Below are 22078 nucleotides of genomic sequence, written 5' to 3' on the forward strand. Positions count from 1 at the left end.
TTCTTGAAGAAAAAAAAAACAGGGTATCGGCTTCAACAACATGACTGGGAGTTCCATGCTCTCACAACCCTTTGCATAAAGATGTGCTTCCTGTTCACAGTTTCTACTTGTGTCCCCTGGTCCTTTCCTGTCGACTAAATGACTTAGTTATACTCAATATTATTTTGGGCAACACTCAAAGCTTTTTCCCACGTTTACTGACATTGAGAAGTAACGTTTAGTGATGTAATCCTGTGACGTATGTGACATGTTCCACTTTTAGAAGCTGTTGTAAGCATTAAAGGATAATGTCACATCGTATTATGAAAATCAAAGCAGCTGAACACACAGGAATTCACTTAGCTAGCAGCAGATTTGTCATCATTAATGCACTCAGTCAGACCAAGTGAGATCTCTAAATGTATTAAAATGGTCGAGTTACCAGTGCCCTTGGGCCACTAGGGTGCACTGGATTTTCACCACCCAAAACATTAGTTTCAAATTTCTATCATCACTTGATTAATTAATTTCTAGAATAAATTCCATACTAAGGCATAGCAGTTTAGTCTTAATGGATTTAAAATGTTTCAAAAGAGATACCCAGATGTTTACAGAGAAAAAAAAATAATTTTCCCTAAATGGGATACATATTTACTAAATATGTATACGATTAATCAATAGAACATTCCTAACAGTAGGTGGACGCTGACTGATGATGGAAATGTTCTTTTCTTAATGTATCCTTGTCCTCTGATGAATCTGTCTGACAATGAACTTGAATGATCTCACATATTTACATTGTGCTTTGAGAATTGCCCTATGTATGCTAATTTATATAGAAGACTGCAGGTAAATGGTATTCTGAAAAGAAAAAATATCTGATTTTCAGTTTTTTTGGTCAGCATGCTCCACTTACCTCTTTGGTTGTAAGGAGAACTTTTATAATATTCGGGCACAACAGAGGTAGAATTCTCCTCTGTACTGTCAGGAGGACAGTTTTGGGGGAAGCACAAGAACTTTTAATTATGATATAAAGATACACTTATAGTTCTTGCAATTTATAAACTGGTGAGAATGGAAGGACTTCCTACTTTTTTAGGAATTTAAATTCATTCCAAGTCTATAGGTTTTTGAAAACAAGAACATTAAACCAATAAACTTATTTTGTGAAACAATGTGCGGCAGGCTAGTCTGCCAGTCTATTCAAGACTGAATTCTAAAGTGACCTATAAAATGTAGTTACCTTTCCATGACACATTGTATACTGGTCAGTGTAAGTGTCAGGCAGCACTTTGGGTGTCCTTTTTGCCTCTGTTAACCTACAGTATTTCATTTTGAATGACTTATGTCAGGGTGACTGCAAACTGGAATCATTCAGCAACACGCACATGTTTCAGTCATGCTCTTGTACGTAGAAATCCAGGATTAAAGTTTTCCCCACCAAAAAAAAACCTTCTATATAAAGACATACACTGAAATATGAGTAATTATTACATTTTACTACATATTGTTTCATTTTCAAATGTAATGTAAGCTTTCAACCATCACTCTTTCACTCAGCAGGCAATGTGTCTTCTTTTTTCCTGAGCCCTTAGTACATCAATGTTGTGGCATCAAACACGGAAGCTAAAAGACAATTTATTAAGGCCTGAAAATAAAAATATAGAGTTGTGGGAGCGAGGAACATGTGGCCCAGCCATGCTGTTGAAGCCTAAACTGTGGATTCTTTCAAGATGCAGCCGGATGAAATCTACGGCTTAATTAACTACTAAAAGCAAAATTGGCTAGATGAGCAAAATGGCCTCCTCTCGTTTTTAATTTTTTACATTTTAGTGTTCTTTACATGAAGAAATGTAGAAATATGGAATACATTACCCACAATGTACCCACTTTTTGTCTCTGACATTGATAGAACGATAAATGCTACAGGGCAAGCTCTGTTTAGATGGAAATTAGAACATAGGTGTGCTGCTTCAGAACCTGTTGGGTGCAGTTACTTGTACCCAGACTGCTCAATGATGATATTGACTAAAGTACCTAGGGAAAATGGGGAGTATGCTGGTGGTGATGGTTATCTCGACACATCTGTATTCCCAAATCATGCCTTCAATGCAGAAAACAGTCTCATCTGTTTAAGAGGTGCTGAATGCCCAGATCAGTGCTCATCTAGAATGTCCCTTCTTCGACACCTGTTTTTGGACACGAAAATTGGTCTTTACACCTCCACAAGTTGGGGAAGAATTGTGTCAGTGACATACCCTTTGCACACCGAAGTTGAATCACTGTGCTCCATGCTCACAGACGTCCAGCTGCTTTTACATATGATGTTACCGCACTCAAGTGACAAAGTTCTGGGGGCTAATGATGAAACAAACAATGGTGCTACAGTGATTAACCTCTTCAGACCTGCTGAGGTAATGCTTTGTACCATTTGTGTTTGATACAGGCTGGCATAATGTCAACACTGAGTATAACAAAAACTAGACACTGCAACACTTTCTCCTTTTGGTAATCTTGTGGCTGTCAGCGTCTCTGCTGTGATTAAAGCTGCTTTATGTGGCTCATCGTCTCTTTCCAACTGCTGCAGCCATCAGCGCCAGTGCTGCTATTGCGGTTGCCTTTAGCTCTCCAGCAGAGCCCTGGGGTGTGGCTTGCAATTGTCTCCTTTTACTTTCACACACCTACTGAAGAGAACATGGTTTTAGGGAGAACAAAGTTATCATGGGAGTAACTGGAAGTAGCTATGGTCTCCCAGGCAAACAATAGCTGACACCTTATGACAGTACTGTATACTGCAGTATATCGAGTACATGATTTCCTAGGACTGGTTTTTCCTGTAATAATGGATTAGACCAAGAAATCAAATTTGGGCCACACAACAATCGTAGTTTTGCTTATATGGTCATCACTGGCAACTGCTATAACCTACCCAGTATCATTTGAGTATATTTAAGTGTTTACACCTGAACTCTACTCTGAAAACTAACTTTACAATTAATTCTCAACGTATGCAGTGTCATATTAGCCGTTCTTGTACCGACAATGTTATGACTATGTGCTATGCCTTTAAGTGTCTGAGAGAACCTCCGTATTGACTTAAACTATTAAACTGCTGACACATTTTCTGTAGCCCAAGTATTTAAGAAGCAGATGTGGCAGACCACAGTACAATAACAACCCTGCCTCCACAGCCTTTGATGCCTTTCTCAGATACAAACAATTACATTGTGTCTCTCCTCATGCTTGATTTTCTTACACCAGTACACACAAAGTTTATCATTTCTCTCTTGACTGCAACACACTACAAATCATGCAAAGATTGTTGCGAGCAGTAACATACATACTTAAGCTGGAGATTAGATTTACAGATACCTGCATATGTAATACCTGAGGGTTCTGTAACTAATATATTAGAGCTGATATGTTTTACAACTGCGCTATGGGCCACATTAGCAGGGTTTTTCATATTGATAAAAAATTGTCAACCTGGTAAGGACTTTTGTGACACGTCATGTGTATGGCATGCACTTTCCTCTTGTCGAAGCACCTAGGTATCTAGACAGTTTTAAAATGCAGGGCCAGTCTTTTTCTCACAGTGAAGACTGCTAAAAATACATGTAAATCAGAAACATACAGTATACCGGTGAACAATTACCAGTGTACCATGTGATATGTATTCCTGTAAAATTATTCTCTATACATGTGTAATGCATTATCACTTGGGCACCATCTATTGTATGAACCTGAACCTAGTTGTGAATTAAATTGGTGATAAATAATATAAATATTTTTTTTAATACATCTATTTATATTGTACTAATGAGGAGTATTATGGATAAATGCATCATCTTCTTGGAGTGGATCGCACAACAAGTGAGAACAATGAGCATAAATTGTTAAAAAGCAATAAGCACTAATGTTGCAAACAGGACATGTTCAGATAATTGAGTTCTTCAGAGGCCTGAATACTTTCCAATGTGTGTAGAACCCCATTTATCGCATTGTGTCCACAAACTAAAGCATCTTTTGAAACCTCTGCATTGCTTGTCTGACTACGTTATCATTGTTGACAAGTGATGAGTGGGTTAATAATGAAACAATGGTATTAACAATAGGGGGTATTTTTCTCCTAATTTGGCAGTCATTTGTAGTTACACAATATAAATATTTTACGTATCATTTTGTAGGACTTCCAATTTTTGTCATTTAATTCACTATAATTTTTTTATATTTGTACGTTTCCTTTTAAAAGAGGTAATTAAAACTAAGGATTACATGGGCATGAGTTAAGTACAATCAATTAAAGTGTGATATAGCCTTATCACCTATATTGCTAAAGGTGTTTTTCTATGTAGCTGATTTCAAGCCATCCATTAACGGTGAGGCAACGTCATAGACACCATTAGCTGAGCAGATCCATAGGGAATCTTCATTTGATGTCAAGTCAGCAAGCCAACTGTCACATAGAGAAATATTTACCAAACATTAAAAAAAATTAAAAAATAGTGCAAGATTTCAAGTCTCGAAGAATGGAGATCTCCAGCATTGCTGTATAGTCAATTTTCATAATATGTTTGTTCTGCCACCTTGTGGTTACAGAAAGAAAGAAAAATCATGAAAATGAAGTCAAATAAAAGGGTCAAGTTGACATAATATTGTATTGTGTGACAGCAAATAAACAACTGTGTGGCCTTTTGTCATTATTTTTTGGTATTTCTTGGTTTCATAAAAAATTGGAACTTCTGCTTCAGAGGTGTCCAAGTACAACACAGATTTCGTGTCTTGAAGCATGTGAGTGAATTACTAAACAATGAAGACAGAAAGTTTTTTTTTCAAGCATATGTTTTAGAAACAACTTACACCAATGAACGTATAATGAGATTTAATACCCACTAAACAGTACAAATCATTTTTTAGCAGCATGGTGCTATAGCAGTACTATATAGACATGGTTGGATCTCAGGTTTGAGTCTGGCCTGGGTGGCTTCTGTGTAGTGTTTGTATGGTTTATTCCTGACTACATTTATTTTTTGACCAAAGGCTCTTATTTTCTCTCACTATCCAAAGAATTAACCTAGACATCAACCTGTCAAGGTTAATTGGCATGTCTAGACTGACCAGTCTGTGCGTCATGCCATAGACTATCTGTGGCCTGTGGTGTTTTATGCCTTGTGCTGCTGGGTTTGGCTCGAGATCCACACAGCTCTGTTTTGCGGTGGCCATGTGGGACCATTACCTTTGCTGACTTTAGTCGAGGCAACCTCTTAAATTGCCAGTACTAACTGACAACATTAATTGATCTGCTTGCTTCTTTAAGTTCCAAAAACCCCTGAATCACAGAAACTGGTATAAGGGTGATAATTAAAAGTCCCAATCACCTTTTAAGGATCTGAGAGAAGTTTTAAAAATACTGCCCGAAAATCCAGCTGAAAACCATCAGCTTGTAATTAAGAACTCTGCTAGAATAACAAACAGCACTTTCTCAAGGCTCAGGTTTGGGAATGACTTCTGTATTCGATGAAGAGCTCATTGTGAGTGGATGGATATATACATTTACAGTGGAACTCTGAGATCATCTCACTCACTTTCCACTTTTTGAATTCCTGTTTAAGCAGCCATGGGCAAAAACCATAGTTCAAGTAGATAGCTGCATCAGCATGCGTAGGCTGCAAAGGAACAAGTAAAGGTTTATTCCAGGCTGAAAAGAGAAGAAAAGAAACACAACATTTTTGCTCTGGAGCCTTCTTCACGTCACCCACAGTTGCTTTGATTATTTGCAAAGAAAAGGTGTTTAACTCGAAAAGATCTGACTGAGCTGGGAGACTGCAAGGTTAAGTCTGTCCCGTTTTAGTGCACCTTACACCCCATGTTAAAAAAAAAGTAAAAAGGAGTCTGGGCTTCAAAATGAACTCCCTTACTGTAATTGTCAATCCTACACAATTCACATTCACAATTCCCAGTTGATCCTTTATGTTATTTACTATTACTGTTAATGCCCCAGCTAAAGTTGTGATAACAATGTTAGCAATGCGTTTTCCTGGTTTTACAATCAAAACTGAGTTTTCAAAGATTGGGAGAGGCAGAGGTGTGGCATATAAAAAAAGAAAACTTTTATCTACAGTCTGCAAAGATATTTGAGATTGTGCTGCACTACACACATCTTTTTTAACACAGGTATGAAGGCAGCCTCTTGTTTGGGGGGTTTCTTTCATTCATATGGGTATTCAGGGCTTTCATGTGCAGATCTGCAGACATGTAGCCTATGCCTAGAAGGGAAAATGAGGCACCATCACATTCATTTTGAGTGTTGTTAGACACACCTATAACTACTGTATGTGAATAAGAGGACTCACCTCTGAAGGATGAACCAATCAGCCTGTTTGGTGTATAAGACGCCCCTCCTAGCTGTCTTGCATTAACAGTGATTTTTACCATTTGTTTCCTGAAACTGATTAAAAGTGGCTACAGTTAACAACAGCAATGTATTTTCATTGGACCAATTTTGATGAAGCCTTGGTCATTAATTTATAAGGAATGATATGCAAGAAAATCACAGCAAAGCAAAGAAAGCAAAAAAAAACATTTTTTTATTTACTTGAAATTAAAAATGAAAACACATTTTTTGCTGAAATGTTGATAATACAAAAGTGTCTCCATTTTAGAACATAAAAGGTTTGGTTTGGCTCATCTAGCCTCTATGTAGTGTGTTTGGTAAGTATGTTCTTTATTTTCTTCTTAGTATATCTAAGATTCTTACTTCAGAGTAAACAATGATGATGTGCATTCTTGAGATAAAATTAAGAGAGGGAAATTATTTCTTTTTCAGTTCAGAACTATCTTAGAATTCCAGTCCATTGTTCATGCAAATTACTCCCAAACAGATTATGCAAAACAATCTCTAATATGAGTCTATTAATACACTAGATTATAATTATCCACCACAGCTAGGGAATGCAATATGACTTTGTTACAGTAGGTGTCAAAATAATTGTTGAGGAAATTATTCTATTAATACAAATACAGTATTACAATAAAACATCTATTTCCATCATGAAAAAAAGATTTATGGTGAGGGGTTATGTGCAAATACCTGTACTAACATGCCAGTGAAAAGGTGATGTTGGAAATTGATGAATATTGCCATTAATATACTTCACAATTTAAAAAAATAAAACATTTACTAATCTGTTCATAGACACCCACATATTTAAATAACATTCATAAATATTTGTATTCAAAACAGCTTTAAAAGGTTAATTCACAAATGAAGATGCTGTAGGGATTAAAGGTATTGTATACTCAGATTGAGAATGGGTTAACAAACAGGAAAGAGGACATCATTGCAAAGAACATAACTTCTGAAAGCTGTGGCCTGCTGTGCTAGACTGCTTAGCCAGAACTGTATCAATGATTGACATTGTGATGTCATCACCTAAATCATTTCTAAGTGAAATTTTAAAATTATACAAAATAGTGGGGAATAGCAGACACAGAAACAGAACCAAGGGAATTAAAAAGAAACTTGCACACAACCATTTGATTAATGTTGATATTTGTAAAGTGATCTATACAGGAAGTAAGGAACATATTCTACGGTATATATCACATGGGTGATTCTAAGCTACAGGCACCTATGCAAGAAAGATGTCTGGGTTTAATATCCTTCATGTCTTCATCTTGACAATGTGGGGAAGCAATAAAAAAGGAAACAGAATGCTTAGGAATATGGCACGTTTAAATCATGGAAAGTCGTGCTTCAGATTTTACAGCACACTAGTAAGATCTTGTTTAGAACATTGTTTCCAGTTTTGGCAACCATATCACAATAAGGACATCACGACAATAAGATTGATTCTTGGCCTGAAATGTCTGTCGTATACAGACAGGTTGAAGGAGATCACAAAAAAGCTACAGAACAAATGTTCTCATCGCTATAGAATAAAAGGGATTAAAAGAAGATTTTAGAAGAGTATTTTAAATCCTCAAGTAGTATAAATAGATTTTCAGCATGGAATAAAACTGTTTTTTTATATTTATTATTTTTTGTTAAAAAGAGGCAGCCTGGGGAACTATTTCTCACTCATCAATGACACAAATACACAAGTTTGCAATTTGGAAAGTAAAAGTGAACTTCGGATAGACAGTAAAGCACATTTACACAAAGAGTTGCGAGTGTCTGGAACAGGCTTCCACCCAGATAGTTGAAGCCTTTTAAATTTTTGATTAACTTTGTTTGCACACTCCCATATAAGCATGATTGCACTAATGCTTTTCACTCGCAACATGTGTAATATTATAATGAATAATAATTCAGTTTACTAGCGCTGCATAAACAAATAACAAATCATATAACTTCACGTACCAAAATACAAACCATTAATTTAAAATGACTATAAATAATTTCAGGATTCTAAAATATTTCAATCACAGACGTAATGCTAATATACTCAGTATTATTTCAAGATAGTTGCATAATGAGCAGCTCAAACTACAACTAGGACAATAGTCTCCTGAAGTTCTTTTAAATTTGTGAACCGATTAATCGTAGCTTATCTTTTCATTGACCTTTTCCAGAATAAAGAAACGCTACACTTAATTTTAGCCAAAAGGCAGAGAAGCGTAACATAAACAATAGTTAATACAAAGACCAGAAATGTTGAAGTACTGTATTATGTTCGGCATAAACTAAAATCTTTTACTTTAAAGATCCCTTTAAATACCCGCTGTTCTCTCGCGGGCTTCTGTTGCATAGCAACGCCTGGTGCAGTGTGGGTTTGTATTGATTTTCTGACCAATAAGATTTTCGCTCCTCCGTGCGGAAAGCCAATCACATCTGAGAAACGAAACCACGCCAATTTTAAAGCTTGAACTTCCTACTCTCCTAGGTGATCGCGTTATTTTGTTTGTCAATAACGAAAGGATAAATGTGAATGTTCTTTTTTTTTTAAAGAAAGTTGTCAAAGAAGGCTGCTAAAACAAATATTTGGCAGTCACCTATCAGTATTTCTTTGAAAGGGGGATTTCCGCTGTTTGAAGAGATTGTCCTTGCAAAAATCTGGATTTAACATTTACTTTCTGTTTTAAGTTCGTTTAAAGATGCCGTCTCGCGTAGAAGATTATGAAGTTTTATACACAATTGGATCTGGATCTTATGGAAAATGTCAGAAAATAAGACGAAAGACAGATGGAAAGGTATACATTACTTCACTGTGTTGTTTGGTTGCATTACATGACCGACTTCATACTCGTTCTTTTGAAATGAAGGATAATGCAAAATACGAACGCTATCTTGGAACGTCTTTTTAAAATACATTAACAATATGCATTTTTGTTCCTCGTCACGCTTTTATGATGTTGTGTGTGATGCAATCATTGTGCATAGAGAAGCGCTTTCATTTTAAGATGACGTTACCGTGCAGTTAAAACATGTATCGTCAGTATTTGTAGTACTTTTATCTGCTGCGCTCCCAGGTACTTGTGTGGAAGGAGCTGGACTATGGCACCATGACTGAAGCCGAAAAGCAGATGCTGGTGTCCGAAGTGAATCTCCTCCGTGAGCTCAAGCACCCCAATATCGTTCGGTACTACGACCGCATCATCGACAGGAGCAACACCACGCTGTATATCGTCATGGAGTACTGTGAGGGGGGGGATCTGTCCAGTCTCATCACCAGGTGTATTAAAGAAAGGTGCGTACGTACACTGTATGAGTGTACCTCCCTTGATTCTCTTTTCTTGGGTGCCTGCCAGTTACCGGTGTTTAAGTAATACTCCGACTTCTAGACTCGAATTACTGGGGAGTATTCGGAAGTAAATGAAATTAAAAGCAGTCCGTCTCTTTAGCCACAAGTTAAGATATTAAGATTTTTTTTTTGCAGAGTCCAGCAATGCTAGGAAGAAGGCAAACGTCAGTGACGGTTATATTCACTCATGGCTGGATCACAATGCAAGGGAGAAATAAGTCATGCAAACAAAAAGCAAACGCTAACAATGCCAAACGGGTCTAATGCCCTGGTCATACATCATACATAGCCTTCCCATTATTTCCTTGGGGTAGGGAACTGCATAATTACTGTACGGCCCCTTTAATTGGTCCAGGCTTAAACAACTAAGAGGTCTCTGGAGCTACACCATTACTGAATAAAACATATGCCTGAGACTTTGCCAAACTAGCCTCTAAACATCTCACTTATTTTCTTTCAGGTTAGTTTGCTTTTATATTCATGGCATGGTAGTGTAGATAAACAAGCATTTGATTTCTCGACACCTTTAATGCCATTTGTTCCTAAGATGGAGTAGGCCATTTGGCCCATCAAGCCCACTTGGTAGCTAGTTATTGATTGCTCTGAGGATCTCATCCAGTTATTTCATGACTGAAGCTAGAGTGTATTTTAACAACTTGGTGGGATAGCCTGTTCCATACTCCCACAGCCTTCTATGTAGAGTAGCTTTTGTTCTTGGAATGAAATGCAGGACGTTTCCAGTTGTGATCTCTTGTTCACTTGACCCCCTATCTTACTTTTGTCTTTTTGACCACTTAGCCCGTTTAGGAGCTGGTCGGTAATTGATCCGGCCGCTTCTTGAAAGAAACCAGGGAATCGACTTCAAAAATGTGGCTGTGGAGCTTGTTGCACACTCCCACACCCTTTTGTTCTTGGCTTTAAATAGTTTCAACAACAAGTTTCCACTTGTCCTCTGGTTTGTGTTTCTGAAGGACTCTGCTGTGTTGATTTTCTCAGTGCCTTTGAGGATTTTGAATTCTTGACCCCCCTGATTAGTCATCTTTGTTCAAGACCAGAAAAGGTTCACCTCGTTTAGCCTGTCAATGAAGGATATAACCTTAAACCGGGACTGCATCAAATTGCTCTTCTCTGGACTGGTTCAGGAGCCGCTTTGCCATGTGCCTTGAATCTGCCAGGTGTTTTTCCCAGTCTGTTCATGCTTTCCTGGCTTTTGTTCTGGTTTTGAATAGATGTGTGGCTGTAATTCAGACTGCTCTTGTTCTGTTCTTTGAGCTATCTAATTTGAATCCTGAGTATTACCGTTGTGCATGAGTTTATTAGTACTCTATAAAATATTCTACACAATTCATTAATAAAGCATTTTGGATGTAACCGTTTTCTAATCATTATTAAGTAGGTAAAACAGATTTGCCATCACTTTGAAGCTGGTGGTGCTGGCTCTGAAAGCTGTTTGAAGACCCGACCTAAATGTCCTTTATGATGCTTTTCTTCTATTGCTGGACATGGGTGTAATAATGGATCTGTTTTCATAAAAGCTGTGGTGTATATGGCTGCTGGCTAGATCTTTTCCACTCTTAGCCAGCTATAGGTAGCCCTTATACTTTGAAGACCAGCATTGCATGAGAGGGTTTTCCATCGAATAAAACTGAGTGCTCCATGTTCCTTCCCTCGCAGGCGATACCTGGATGAGGAGTTCATCTTGCGGGTGCTCACCCAGCTGGCTCTGGCGCTGAAAGAGTGCCACAGAAGAAGTGATGGGGGCCACACGGTGCTACACCGGGACCTCAAGCCAGCCAACATCTTCCTTGATGCTAAGCAGAATGTCAAGCTGGGAGATTTTGGTTTGGCCAGAATATTAAATCATGATACCAGCTTTGCCAAAACCTTCGTGGGAACTCCCTATTACATGTCTCCAGTAAGTTAAAATCTTCTCTTCTAATCGGCCCGCTGGTTAATTATCAGGGATGTAAGAATTAAATATTAGATGGATCCACTCTGAAATAATTTTTTTTTTTTAAATCGGTGTATGGGTTTGTCAGCTTTTCCTGGTGATGTTCATGGCTAAAAAGAAATATCAGAATACAGCATATTTTTCTTAAAACTAAGATCGTTTATTTCTGTGTTTTCTTTAATAACGGCAGATCACACTATATGTATTACTTATAAATTATGATATGCTTTATTGTTTTAATGTCTATTTTTAAGGTATCCATATGAATTTTGAAATTTTATTTCATAAGATGCTCATAAGTGGACACCTGCAACGCTGGCAATGGGGTACTGCCGAGTTTCCAATGTTTTGTCATATGCCGTCCCTTTAAACTTGGCTTTAAGCTGATTGTGCTTAAAAACACAATATTGCACATTAGAAAATCAGATGAGAAGCTTTTCATTTAACAGCACAGCTGATGAGTTTTTACTCATCAATCCCTAAAGCAGAATGTGTTGGTGATTCTTATCACTACTTTATACCAGAATCTTTTGAGTTTGCATTTTTCATTCCTGCATTCTGTCCACGTTTTATAACTTCTGATTCCTTTACACCAGCTGTCGAAGGAGACATCCAACTGTATTAATCTGAACAAGAGATGTACAGTATGTGACATGTAATAATACAACTGTATTAAACATAATGATGGTTACTAATGATAATATTCTTGAATAGTGCAATGAAAGTGTTTTTAAATTGGGGTCTAGCAAAGACCTGACTTGCTTTTACAGGGATATTTGTCGTTTTACAGTAAGAAAAATGACAGACTGGTTAAACCTTTTAGAAAAAATAAAAATTCCACTTGTACTTGCTTGTTTTGTGGCCAAAAAGTAAGGAAGTGGTTAATGGTTATGAAATGCTTACTATAATCATCAAAATACTTAAGTACCAGTCACTTCACTATACCAGTAAGTTCACAAATGAGAGATTTTTATAGTGTAGTAGGTAGTACTGGTCATGCCAAAACCCACTCCCCCCCAATTCTATTTCATTTGTATATTTATTTTGATTTTTCATCTTTTATGTACATTCCTCTTAATTCTCATTTGTCATTTCCAGGAGCAAGTTAATAGAATGTCCTACAACGAGAAATCAGATATCTGGTCTCTGGGCTGCTTACTGTATGAACTCTGTGCGTTATCGTAAGTATCTAGAAACATGTGATCTACTCTGTTTAGTTTAATGAAGAACAAACTAAAAGCCACATAAGATTGCCTTTCTGTTTTACACCCAGTTCTTGACCAAATTGTTGCTGGGGCAGGATTCCCCAGCTAACACATTTCTCAAACCTCTAGAAGGTTTGTCTGTTATGGTGTTCCTTAGCTTTAGGTCACCATTTGCAGTTTATCTACTGCAAATGTAAACCAAGCAGTGGAAAATGTAGGGAGAAACACTCCTGGAACGATGTGTTATATCTCTGACAAAAAAAGCAGTGCGGATGCTGCTTTTAATGCGCAGACTAATGGATTGGGAGTCGGTTTGTGCTGTTTGCAGAGGAGCTTCAATGGAAAATGACACAAAATAATTTCATATTGCTGGGCAATAACTAGTAAAAAGAATAGCCTACTAATTCAGTTTTTTTTTTAACTCTTTATAGCATAAACAAGAGCAATAAGAAGTAAAAACAAATTTAAAAGATGATTTAATGACATCAAGATGTGTGTTCATCCTTCTTGTAACCTTGGCTCTGTGATAGTTTAAAGATACCAAGGATCCTGCACTCATTACTAAGTGCAAGTTCCAAGCTCCAGTAACACTTGTAAATATTGCTGCTTCAAGTTACTTGGTTCTATTTTGCTATATGTGGTTAGATTTGCGTACAATAAATTATTAGGTTACAAATAGCCTCTTTTAAAGATTTAGGCTCTTCAAAGAGTATGCGAAGCATGATTGAGTTGTAATGGAGTTATGTAAATTTCACTAATTTAAGTTGCTAAGGTGTGCTAGAGTTAAACTAATTTAAAACTTTCACCATAATTGACCCCATGTCTGGTATGTAGCACTGTCAACATATATATTTTTTTTTCTCTAGGCCTCCATTCACGGCTTATAATCAAAAAGAACTGGCAGAGAAAATCCGCGAGGGAAAGTTCAGACGGATTCCTTATCGGTATTCAGAGGAGCTGAATACACTTCTGTCCAGAATGCTGAATTTAAAGGTCAGTACTTTGAAGTCCTAAAAAAAACATACAGGCCGTAATCTGCATGCAATGCCTTGTGCTTTAACTTTAGGGGTGTTGCAACAGAGCAGTAGTTAGCTAAAGTGTAAATCCAGGAAGGTCAGCTTTTAAAGTAAAGTGTTTTTCTTGTAACGTGAACGTGAGATTGAAGGTTTGTTGCCTGCATGTCTTTAGTGTTTTTCCCTACGCAAGAATCCAGGGGTTAAATTGAGATTTGACAGATGGCATAAAAGTTTTATTTTATTCTATTATATGCTCTAACTTTTTTTCTTTTGGGTGACGGACCGTCGGCTTTGCTCGCCTTGTTGGTGTATTTAGGATTATCTCCGGCCGTCGGTCGAGTCGATCCTTCAGAACCCTGTGATTGAGGACCTCGTGGCAGAGGAGCTGAGGAAGAACAGCGAGAAGAACCGGAGGAGGTCTGCGGAGCCCGAGAGTCCGCAGCCCACAGACCCCTCGGTGGCCGAGCTGAGGCTGAAAGAGCAGCAGCTGCACGAGCGAGAGCGGGCCTTGAAGACGCGGGAGGAGATGCTGGAGCGTAAGGCCATGTCGGTCTTGCTTCTGTCTCGTTCCTTGCACCTGTTGCCGGGGCAGTCGTGTTTCAGGCTTGGGAACATGTAATTCACGCTGCATATATTTCCTGGAAAGAGGCCTTGATCTGCTTTTCTCAAGCATCCCTTCTCATTAGACTAGAGTTTATCTTAGGAGTGCAATAATGCTTTTGTTCTTGTAAGATATCCATGTTGGCATTAAAATGAATGTTTTCAACAAAGTCTGTAAAACATCCCAATGTTTTTAATTTTCAGAAAGGGAACGAGAGCTGTGTATTCGGGAGAGGCTTGCGGATGAAAAACTGGCAAGGTAGGTCAACATTTTGCTGCTTTTTATTTTTGAGCAGTATGCTTTCTTTGAATTTGTAGATGATTGTAACCAAGTACAGCCCTATGCTCTTTATATCAAGGATGACAAGCAGTAGAAGAGTTCGTAGTCAGGTGACTGTGAACCTATGGCATAACTGCAGTAGCCTGGTGACCGATTGTCCTCTTGGCCTATTGCTGTTTGATTTGTGTAGCCGTCTTGCTTAATTTTTGTTGGCGTGAATGTCACTCTTATATTCCAGAATGTAGGTCTTTAGCTTATACAGGTTTATATTAACATTTCGCTAGAAGCCAATTCAACTTTTTATGGTGCTGCAGCAAAATATCAATTGGAAGAAGATCAGATTTATGTTTTAACCTAGTTTAACCTAGCATTTAGGCCTAGTTCAAATTAGTTTTGATCCACATATCAAAAACTCACAGACCTGTCTTGTGATGTTACGGTTAATTTTGTCATGATCCCTTAAAAGGTGAATTAAGATAAAGCCAGCACATTATGGCTGTAATTTACAATTTAGGATTATTGAATTTAAATTTGAATTTGGCTTGGGCCTTGTTGCAGTGAAATACTGCTAGTGTCTGTAAGGAAGAGGTCCGACTGATTTTCCTTAACTGGAAGATCTCATGCACAAATGGTTATACATATCTCATTTTTCCTGTTTGTTTTCTTAACAGGGCTGAGAACTTGATGAAGAACTACAACCCAGTAAAGCAGCCAAAGACACCCTTTTCCAATGTGCTAGGTATGAGGGGCAAAAGATTGTGTTTGGATCCCTTACATATAGAGAAATATTAATGTACACACCCCTTTAATTTTACTGCTTGAACTTGTATTGTAAGTGTGTTAGAGCAATATGCCCATTTTAAATTATACTGTAAATAAAGAATAGACATTTGTTTTTACATTTTAGTGACTGTTTTATCATTGGGAGTGTGACTTTCTGAACTGTGTTGCTGGTGGATAGATAGACATTTATGATCTAAAAGCATACCGTTTGTTAAAAACGTAAGTCTCTATCAATTGTTCAGCAAGCAAACATTCCAAGCATTCCATAAGCTAAAAATAGCAGAGCTAGTATTGAGCTATATCAAAGTTTGCTTTTTTTTTTTGCTTAATCACGCAGCAAAGTGTAGCAGCTCCCAAGTGCAATGAAAGATTAAATTAACCCTATAGATCTTATTACTGGATTCTTGTCTCATGCAGTATAATTCTTTGCATGAAGGAAGTAGAAGGTTCTACCAATTTTACAAAATGTGAGCTGTGATAGGTATAATGCAACTTATGGTAACTTGTTACTAGTAAACTAACAGTTGTTCTGGAAAGAAAGGATTTGCACTGGTGCTGTGATGTGTTCTTTTCACAAAGGCAAAGTAAAAAGGCTGGCAAGATAGCTGGTACTGTATACAATGGTTTGCAAACTTTGATTGCAAGTGAATTGCACCATTATGAATGTCTTTTTCTGAATTTTATTTCAAGGTTTTGCCTTTTTAAAGTTGAGAAATAGGCAAGCTTATTTGGAGGTCCTTATTTTCTGCACTTGTCAAGAACTTAAATTCCTGTGGCAACATTCTATAAAGCCAAAATGTGAAGTACACACTCCAATACCTATAATATCTCTAAACATCTGAGAAGATGTGTCCTAAAAAAAGAATCTGCTATTATTGTCTGAACTGAAGCAGAGCACTTTGGCTCCTCTCTAATTTCCTTTTTTTTTAACAAGAAGATTCATCTGTCAATCTGGAGTTTAAAAAAAAAAGCTCCTGGTCTTGGAACCAAATATCCTTCTGTTACTGCTGTGTGTGAAATAGGCTTCACTGAAATCAATTATGAAGAGAGTCCTGCACTGTGAGCTTGTAGCAGCTGTTTGTATAGTATTGTTGTGGAACTGCTTTGCAGATGGGTTAAAATCAGACACCGAATACTGAAAGAAAGATCGCCACTGTCTGCAATCTCTTGCATGTCTCTTATGGGAACTTTTTTCTTGGGAATGAGGTTCTTGTTTAAATTGCAAAAAAAAAAGTAACCTTTACATGGTACATAGAGCAATAGTAATAAACTGAAAATATTGAGTGATTTTAAAAAAATACTTGCATTGAACCAGAAAATGTTTCTCCAAATTCAGGCTAAGCTCTGTGAGCATGTGTTTGAGGCCGGGTCCTTTCATGTGTTACTGATAAGTTTTGTTGGCAGGTCTGAACCTCCTGTTCTGTTGTCTGTGATCATATTCGATATGAATAGCTTGAAAATGGGCAGGTCTGTGTAGTGACAGGGTTCCTTTTTAAAAAAAAGAATAAAACTTAATTGGCTCTATCAAAAAAAATTGGGTGAAGAATAACAATTGTCTGTTTTGAATTTATAAAATCTCATTGAAAATCTATATTAATCATTGTTAAAGATTCACTTTCCAACAGAAGGCTAATAAGAATATGCTTGTATGAATGTATGATACTTCATAAAATTATGGCTGACAAATGAGTAAAGGCTGAATACTATGTTTTCAACCTTTTTTTAATATTAAGATGCTGTATTTGACTTGCGACATATAGATGAAGCCAGCAAAATAGTGTATAACTGATATTGTATGTGATAGTGTATAACACGCAACAAAACTTTCAGCCACTCCACTTCAATACAATACTATACCAGAGTATTGACAGAATAGTAACTTTTTATTTTTATTATTGCAGGTAGCTGTGAAGAGAACTTTTCCCCTGGGCGAAAGAAGGTTCATTTTGCTGGCGACAAAGAAAACCAGAATCCAGAGAAACCCATAAAAACCAAAAACCAGGAACTGAAAAAACGGTTGCAGGCAGCTAATCTCCGTGCTGAAGCCCTCTGTGAAATGGAGAGAAATTACCATTTAAAAAGCAGGCAGATCCTTGGTATCCGTTAAATCTAGGATTTGTTTTGCAAGGAGGCCGAAAGGTGAATGTACAGGTTTAATTTATTTGTCTTTTATGTATTTTTAAATTAGGTTGATTGTATCCCTCAAACCTAGATCGAATATTGATAAAAAGCTGAACAGGTTAGTAAAAGTCTTTATTAATAAGGACCGTTTTAATTTTTCTTTCCCTTTATAATTTAGAATGGTTAAAAATGTCTAAGTATGATGGCTCGTGTTGAAAATACAAGGTCCAGTATGGCAAGATTGTGCTACAAGCAAGCTTATAGCTTGAAATGACGTGTATGTTCTGTGTGGTCTGGGGTTAATGTGTATGACCATATTGTTCCTACAGTGGAATGACTAAACATGAACTGGCAATGCAGTTTGATAGCAGCAGGATAGAATTTCTAATGGGGAGGGGACTATAACACCAGGTCCCCAGTCCTGGTCCTGAAAATTAGTATCTACAGGTTTTGACCACCTCATTCAGCTTATTTTTGGCTTCATTGGACAGCTTCTTTGGGTACTGTTGCCTTAAAGAGGCAAGCTCACAGACCCGTTGGCCCTCTGGGACTATGACTGGGGATTCTTGGTTTACACTATGAACTTGTTTAGAATTTACAAATTTAATATTCTCCCTAAACATTGTAAATTCCTATAAAGTATCACAAGTTTGAAACTGCGAATCCAAATGCCTTATGTAAACGCAATCAGATTCTTTAGTAGTTCAGGTAAGTAGCTGCGTAGGCTGCAAAGAAAAAAGTAATAGGTTTATTCCATGCTGGGGAAAAAAAGAAGAAAGAAAACATGTTTCGGCCGTGGAGCCTTCTTCAGGTGTGAGCAAGTTGCTCACACCTGAAGAAGGCTCCACTGCCGAAGGTTGTTTTCTTTCTTCTTTTTTCAGCATCGGATTCTTTAGCTTGGGAAGAACAAAGCTGTTTTTTAAAAAGCTTCACTCCTAGTATCATGTCTAACATTATTTTAGTTTTTTTTAATGTGATTTGACATGATTTACATGACTTTTAATCCACAAATCTATTTCCTCAAATGTACATGTGATAATGTGGGTGACTGCACATAATGAAACTGTAGAATGTTTGGATTGGAGGGAAACCTCTAGGATGTTGCCTAGGCAACTCTGGGAGAAGCACGATTTTGCCACCTGTTCAAAGGGTATTTTGTCACTTTTTTTTTGCTTTTGTTCTTCTTGGCTAATATTCCTAGAACATCACTAAACTCTAAAGGTTTTTAGAAACATCTGATGGAGTGGTTTAAACTTTTATACATCTGTATAACCATGCTGTACAAATCTGACATTTGAAGGCAATAATCGATTCAAGTACTTTTAAAATAATCAAAGAGTTAAGATGTATTGCATTACAATACCTTTTGTTAATCTAATCTTGTTTTTATTACATAGTTTTGAGACTCAGTGAAAGGCAAAGGTAAAGCATTTCTGCACCCCTTGTCTGGAGGGATTGTTGTAAAACAGGTCTTCTTTTCCATAACATACTTTCCAAAAATGATGTCTTAGTTTTTAAATCTACACCTAATTTAATTTTTTTGACATTGGGGTGCATTAAACAAAATAGTATGACAGAGTAGTTATTTGAAATGTCTGTAATTGTTCTCTCCTTTCATACATGTTGGTAGACTTTTGTTACTCTTATTTTACCACATATCCATGTCTGGCAGCTGCATTCTCAGGGGGGAATCAATGGATTTTTCACTGTAGTTTCTTGCTTTTGTACGTGAGTGACTGTATATTACTAAGATGTGGATGAAGTCAATTCTCAGGTTATCTGGAACTGTGAAAATGTTGGATGGAGCCTAGTCTGTACTGAAGTATTTCAAAGTAATACATTAGTTTTAATTTTGCACAAAGGAGGGTATATGTATACATTTTGCCGTCATTTTTAAAAAACACTTGAGTTTTAAATAAATGTTTCTAAAATGTTGTGTTATGCCACTTGACTTAACAGCTGGGTCCCACAAGGGGTCTCCAAATACCCATGCAATATCTGGAGGAATTATCTGTCTGAAATTCTTTCTTATGGTTTGAACTGTAGAGTCAGAGTTAAAGATACTCTGACAATAAAAATGAAGTGCAGCTTCATTTGTTTCCCTGGATATTTAGGAAAGAAATGTGTCGGAGAGATTATAGGAAGTAGGTACAGGCCACTGGGTAGAGGCTGTTCAGGTGCTCTGAAAGTAGAAAATGCTATATTCTTGTTTAAGAATGTGTGGCACTTGTAAGGCTTCAGATACATCTAGGGGAGGTGGATTTTAAAAGAAATGTGCATTTATCTGCGGTTAAATTGCTAAGGGCAATCAAACTTCCTTCGTTTTGAAGACTGAAGATCAGATGGTGCTGTGAATGCAGCTCATGAAACAGGCTGTTTCACTCTCGAGGAGAATTAAAGATATGTATGAACTTTTAATATTTTACACAAGTTACTTACCCTCTTCATATTCTAGAGAAATAAGGTGTTTCCCTATGTTTGTAATAAAGATATTGTAAATACAAGTACTGCTATAGTGATGAATGGCCTATTTCTTCAAGATGACTGCATTCACTAGTGTGGGGTATTTTCTGTGCATTTAAAATGCTCTAGAAGAGAGAAATGTGGAGAAAAAAAATTCACTGCTTTGCTGATGGGAATGAAAGAAAATGTATTCAGTCAGGTTTAAGGTCTTTTTACTTGTGACTTGCCCATAAGTGTTCTACATAGTGGAGAGGCTTGCAGCAATAATTTTGTCATAAGTGCTTGTTTCTTGAAATGGGACAGAGCTAAAGCACGATGCACGGTAATGTACCTAAGTGGTAGAAAAACAGAATTTTAGTCACAAGAGTGGAGGCTAATGTGCTCTGCTCGTCCGTATTAGCTGTACATCTTCACATGTAACTTTGGAACAAAGTATTACACTTAACACAAAGTACTGTATTTATCAAAGCCTAACAGCTGTTTGTGTCTGAACACAACTAACAAAATCTGATAAATCTATCCTACAAGATGCATAAATAACAGCAAGTTACATGTGTACAGAAAACAATTGCAACATACGACAATGTGAGACTTATGAGGTATAGAATACTGAAAAGGAAAGAAGCGAAGAGGTTTGTCAAAGCATTTGATACAGTTCTTGGTCTGTAAATAGCAGTTTAATTACTAAGTATTTGAATGCCTATGATTCATTCTCGCAGCTGGTATATAGTCAGTGTGTCTCACCAGTGTTGAATGCTAGGCTGTCTGTTTGTGAATGGCATGTTACTGGCTGTCTATCACACTAGGCTGGATTTCCAGTCCTTAAGGAGCACACAAAATGCCCTACTTTGTGCCTCCTAAGTTATGTACTTAGGAACTTATGTTTCTATTGTTTTTCATGTTGATCAACAAGGTTTTTTAATAGGAATTAAGTAGGCTAGTGCAACTTTGCATCTTGAAACACATCTTTTATTTTAAAAGTACATTTTAAATTGGATTTATTTATAGGTTTATATATACTGTACTGAAACATTATAGTCTTTTTTTATTTTTAGCAGAAAATACTGTGTGTATCTACATTTTCATGATAAAGTAGCAGTTCAGTAAAGGTATTAAGAAATGTAGATTGTTTTGTATTCCTGTGTGTTTCTGGACATGAAAGCTTTTCGAGCACCCATTAATGAAAATTATGATGGCAAAATTTCAGTCCCCCTTTATTTATCCCAGTTGTGCCCACCAAAGGAAAAAAAAAAGACGGATTTAAAGAAATGTTGAAGTACACCTGGCCAGTACACAAAGGCTTGAAAATACATCCTCTGATGTACCTGGACACCCCATCAGAGGAGTGTGATCTGGGGTCACTGGGTGTTTTAGGTCTTTCAACATCAGACACCCTCACCCAGCCTCTGTGGTGGTTTTGATAACCTTCCTCTTGCTCACCCCTGTTATGACCAAAAGACTTTAGGCTCTACAAAGGGATTAGCTTGCAAATCCTCTGTACCCCATCTCAACAGACTCAAACTGCTCTTCCAAAGGAAGCTTGGTACTAAACTTTTTCTACTTTCATGAGGTGCATTAGGTTGAACAAGATGGGTTTTTTTCTGATATCTGATTTGGGGTAGCAGTGTATTTGGCATTAGGAAGCAATTTATATTTAAGATTTTTAGCAGCCTATTATACAGTCAAGCAAGACTCAAAGTAAGGATTTCATTTTTTAATTCTATCAGGACATGTTTTTTGTGTGCAACAGCACATAATTTCATTTGCTCTCCCTTGACTGATAAAAGCAGAACTGTAGTGATCCACTCAAGCTGTTGTGAAACATACCTGCTGTTGCATTCACTTTTCCTTTGAAAATAGTTTGTAGCAAATAATGTTGTAGGACTTATTTATATTCAACTATGTAACAACCTTCAGACTTCAACAGTGCAATTGAT

At 37.1% G+C, this 22078-nt stretch overlaps 1 protein-coding gene and 1 long non-coding RNA gene across 3 annotated transcripts; one reads left to right on the top strand and one right to left on the bottom strand.

Annotated features, from left to right (window-relative positions):
- Positions 1-1560: 1560 nt before the first annotated feature.
- LOC138221014 (uncharacterized) lies at positions 1561-9542 on the bottom strand. Of its 2 annotated transcripts, none has more exons than XR_011181607.1 (4): positions 9183-9542; positions 6333-6427; positions 5565-5645; positions 1561-2660 (listed from the first exon to the last, which is right to left on the bottom strand). It is a non-coding gene; the product is annotated as an uncharacterized lncRNA (long non-coding RNA). The 2 variants fall into 2 exon arrangements; XR_011181608.1 differs by having other exon boundaries at positions 5565-5677.
- Positions 8828-20182, top strand: nek2 (NIMA-related kinase 2). Its single transcript, XM_015348095.2, has 9 exons — positions 8828-9171; positions 9451-9668; positions 11397-11637; positions 12772-12854; positions 13745-13871; positions 14211-14430; positions 14699-14753; positions 15446-15513; positions 17459-20182. Exons 1-9 carry the CDS (start codon positions 9076-9078, stop codon positions 17662-17664), a joined length of 1314 nt encoding a protein of 437 aa, XP_015203581.1. The 5' UTR covers positions 8828-9075; the 3' UTR covers positions 17665-20182.
- Positions 20183-22078: the final 1896 nt, after the last annotated feature.

The sequence above is a fragment of the Lepisosteus oculatus genome, chromosome 2 (genome assembly GCF_040954835.1).
Source record: "Lepisosteus oculatus isolate fLepOcu1 chromosome 2, fLepOcu1.hap2, whole genome shotgun sequence".
In the NCBI taxonomy this organism is placed as follows: Eukaryota; Metazoa; Chordata; class Actinopteri; order Semionotiformes; family Lepisosteidae; genus Lepisosteus; species Lepisosteus oculatus.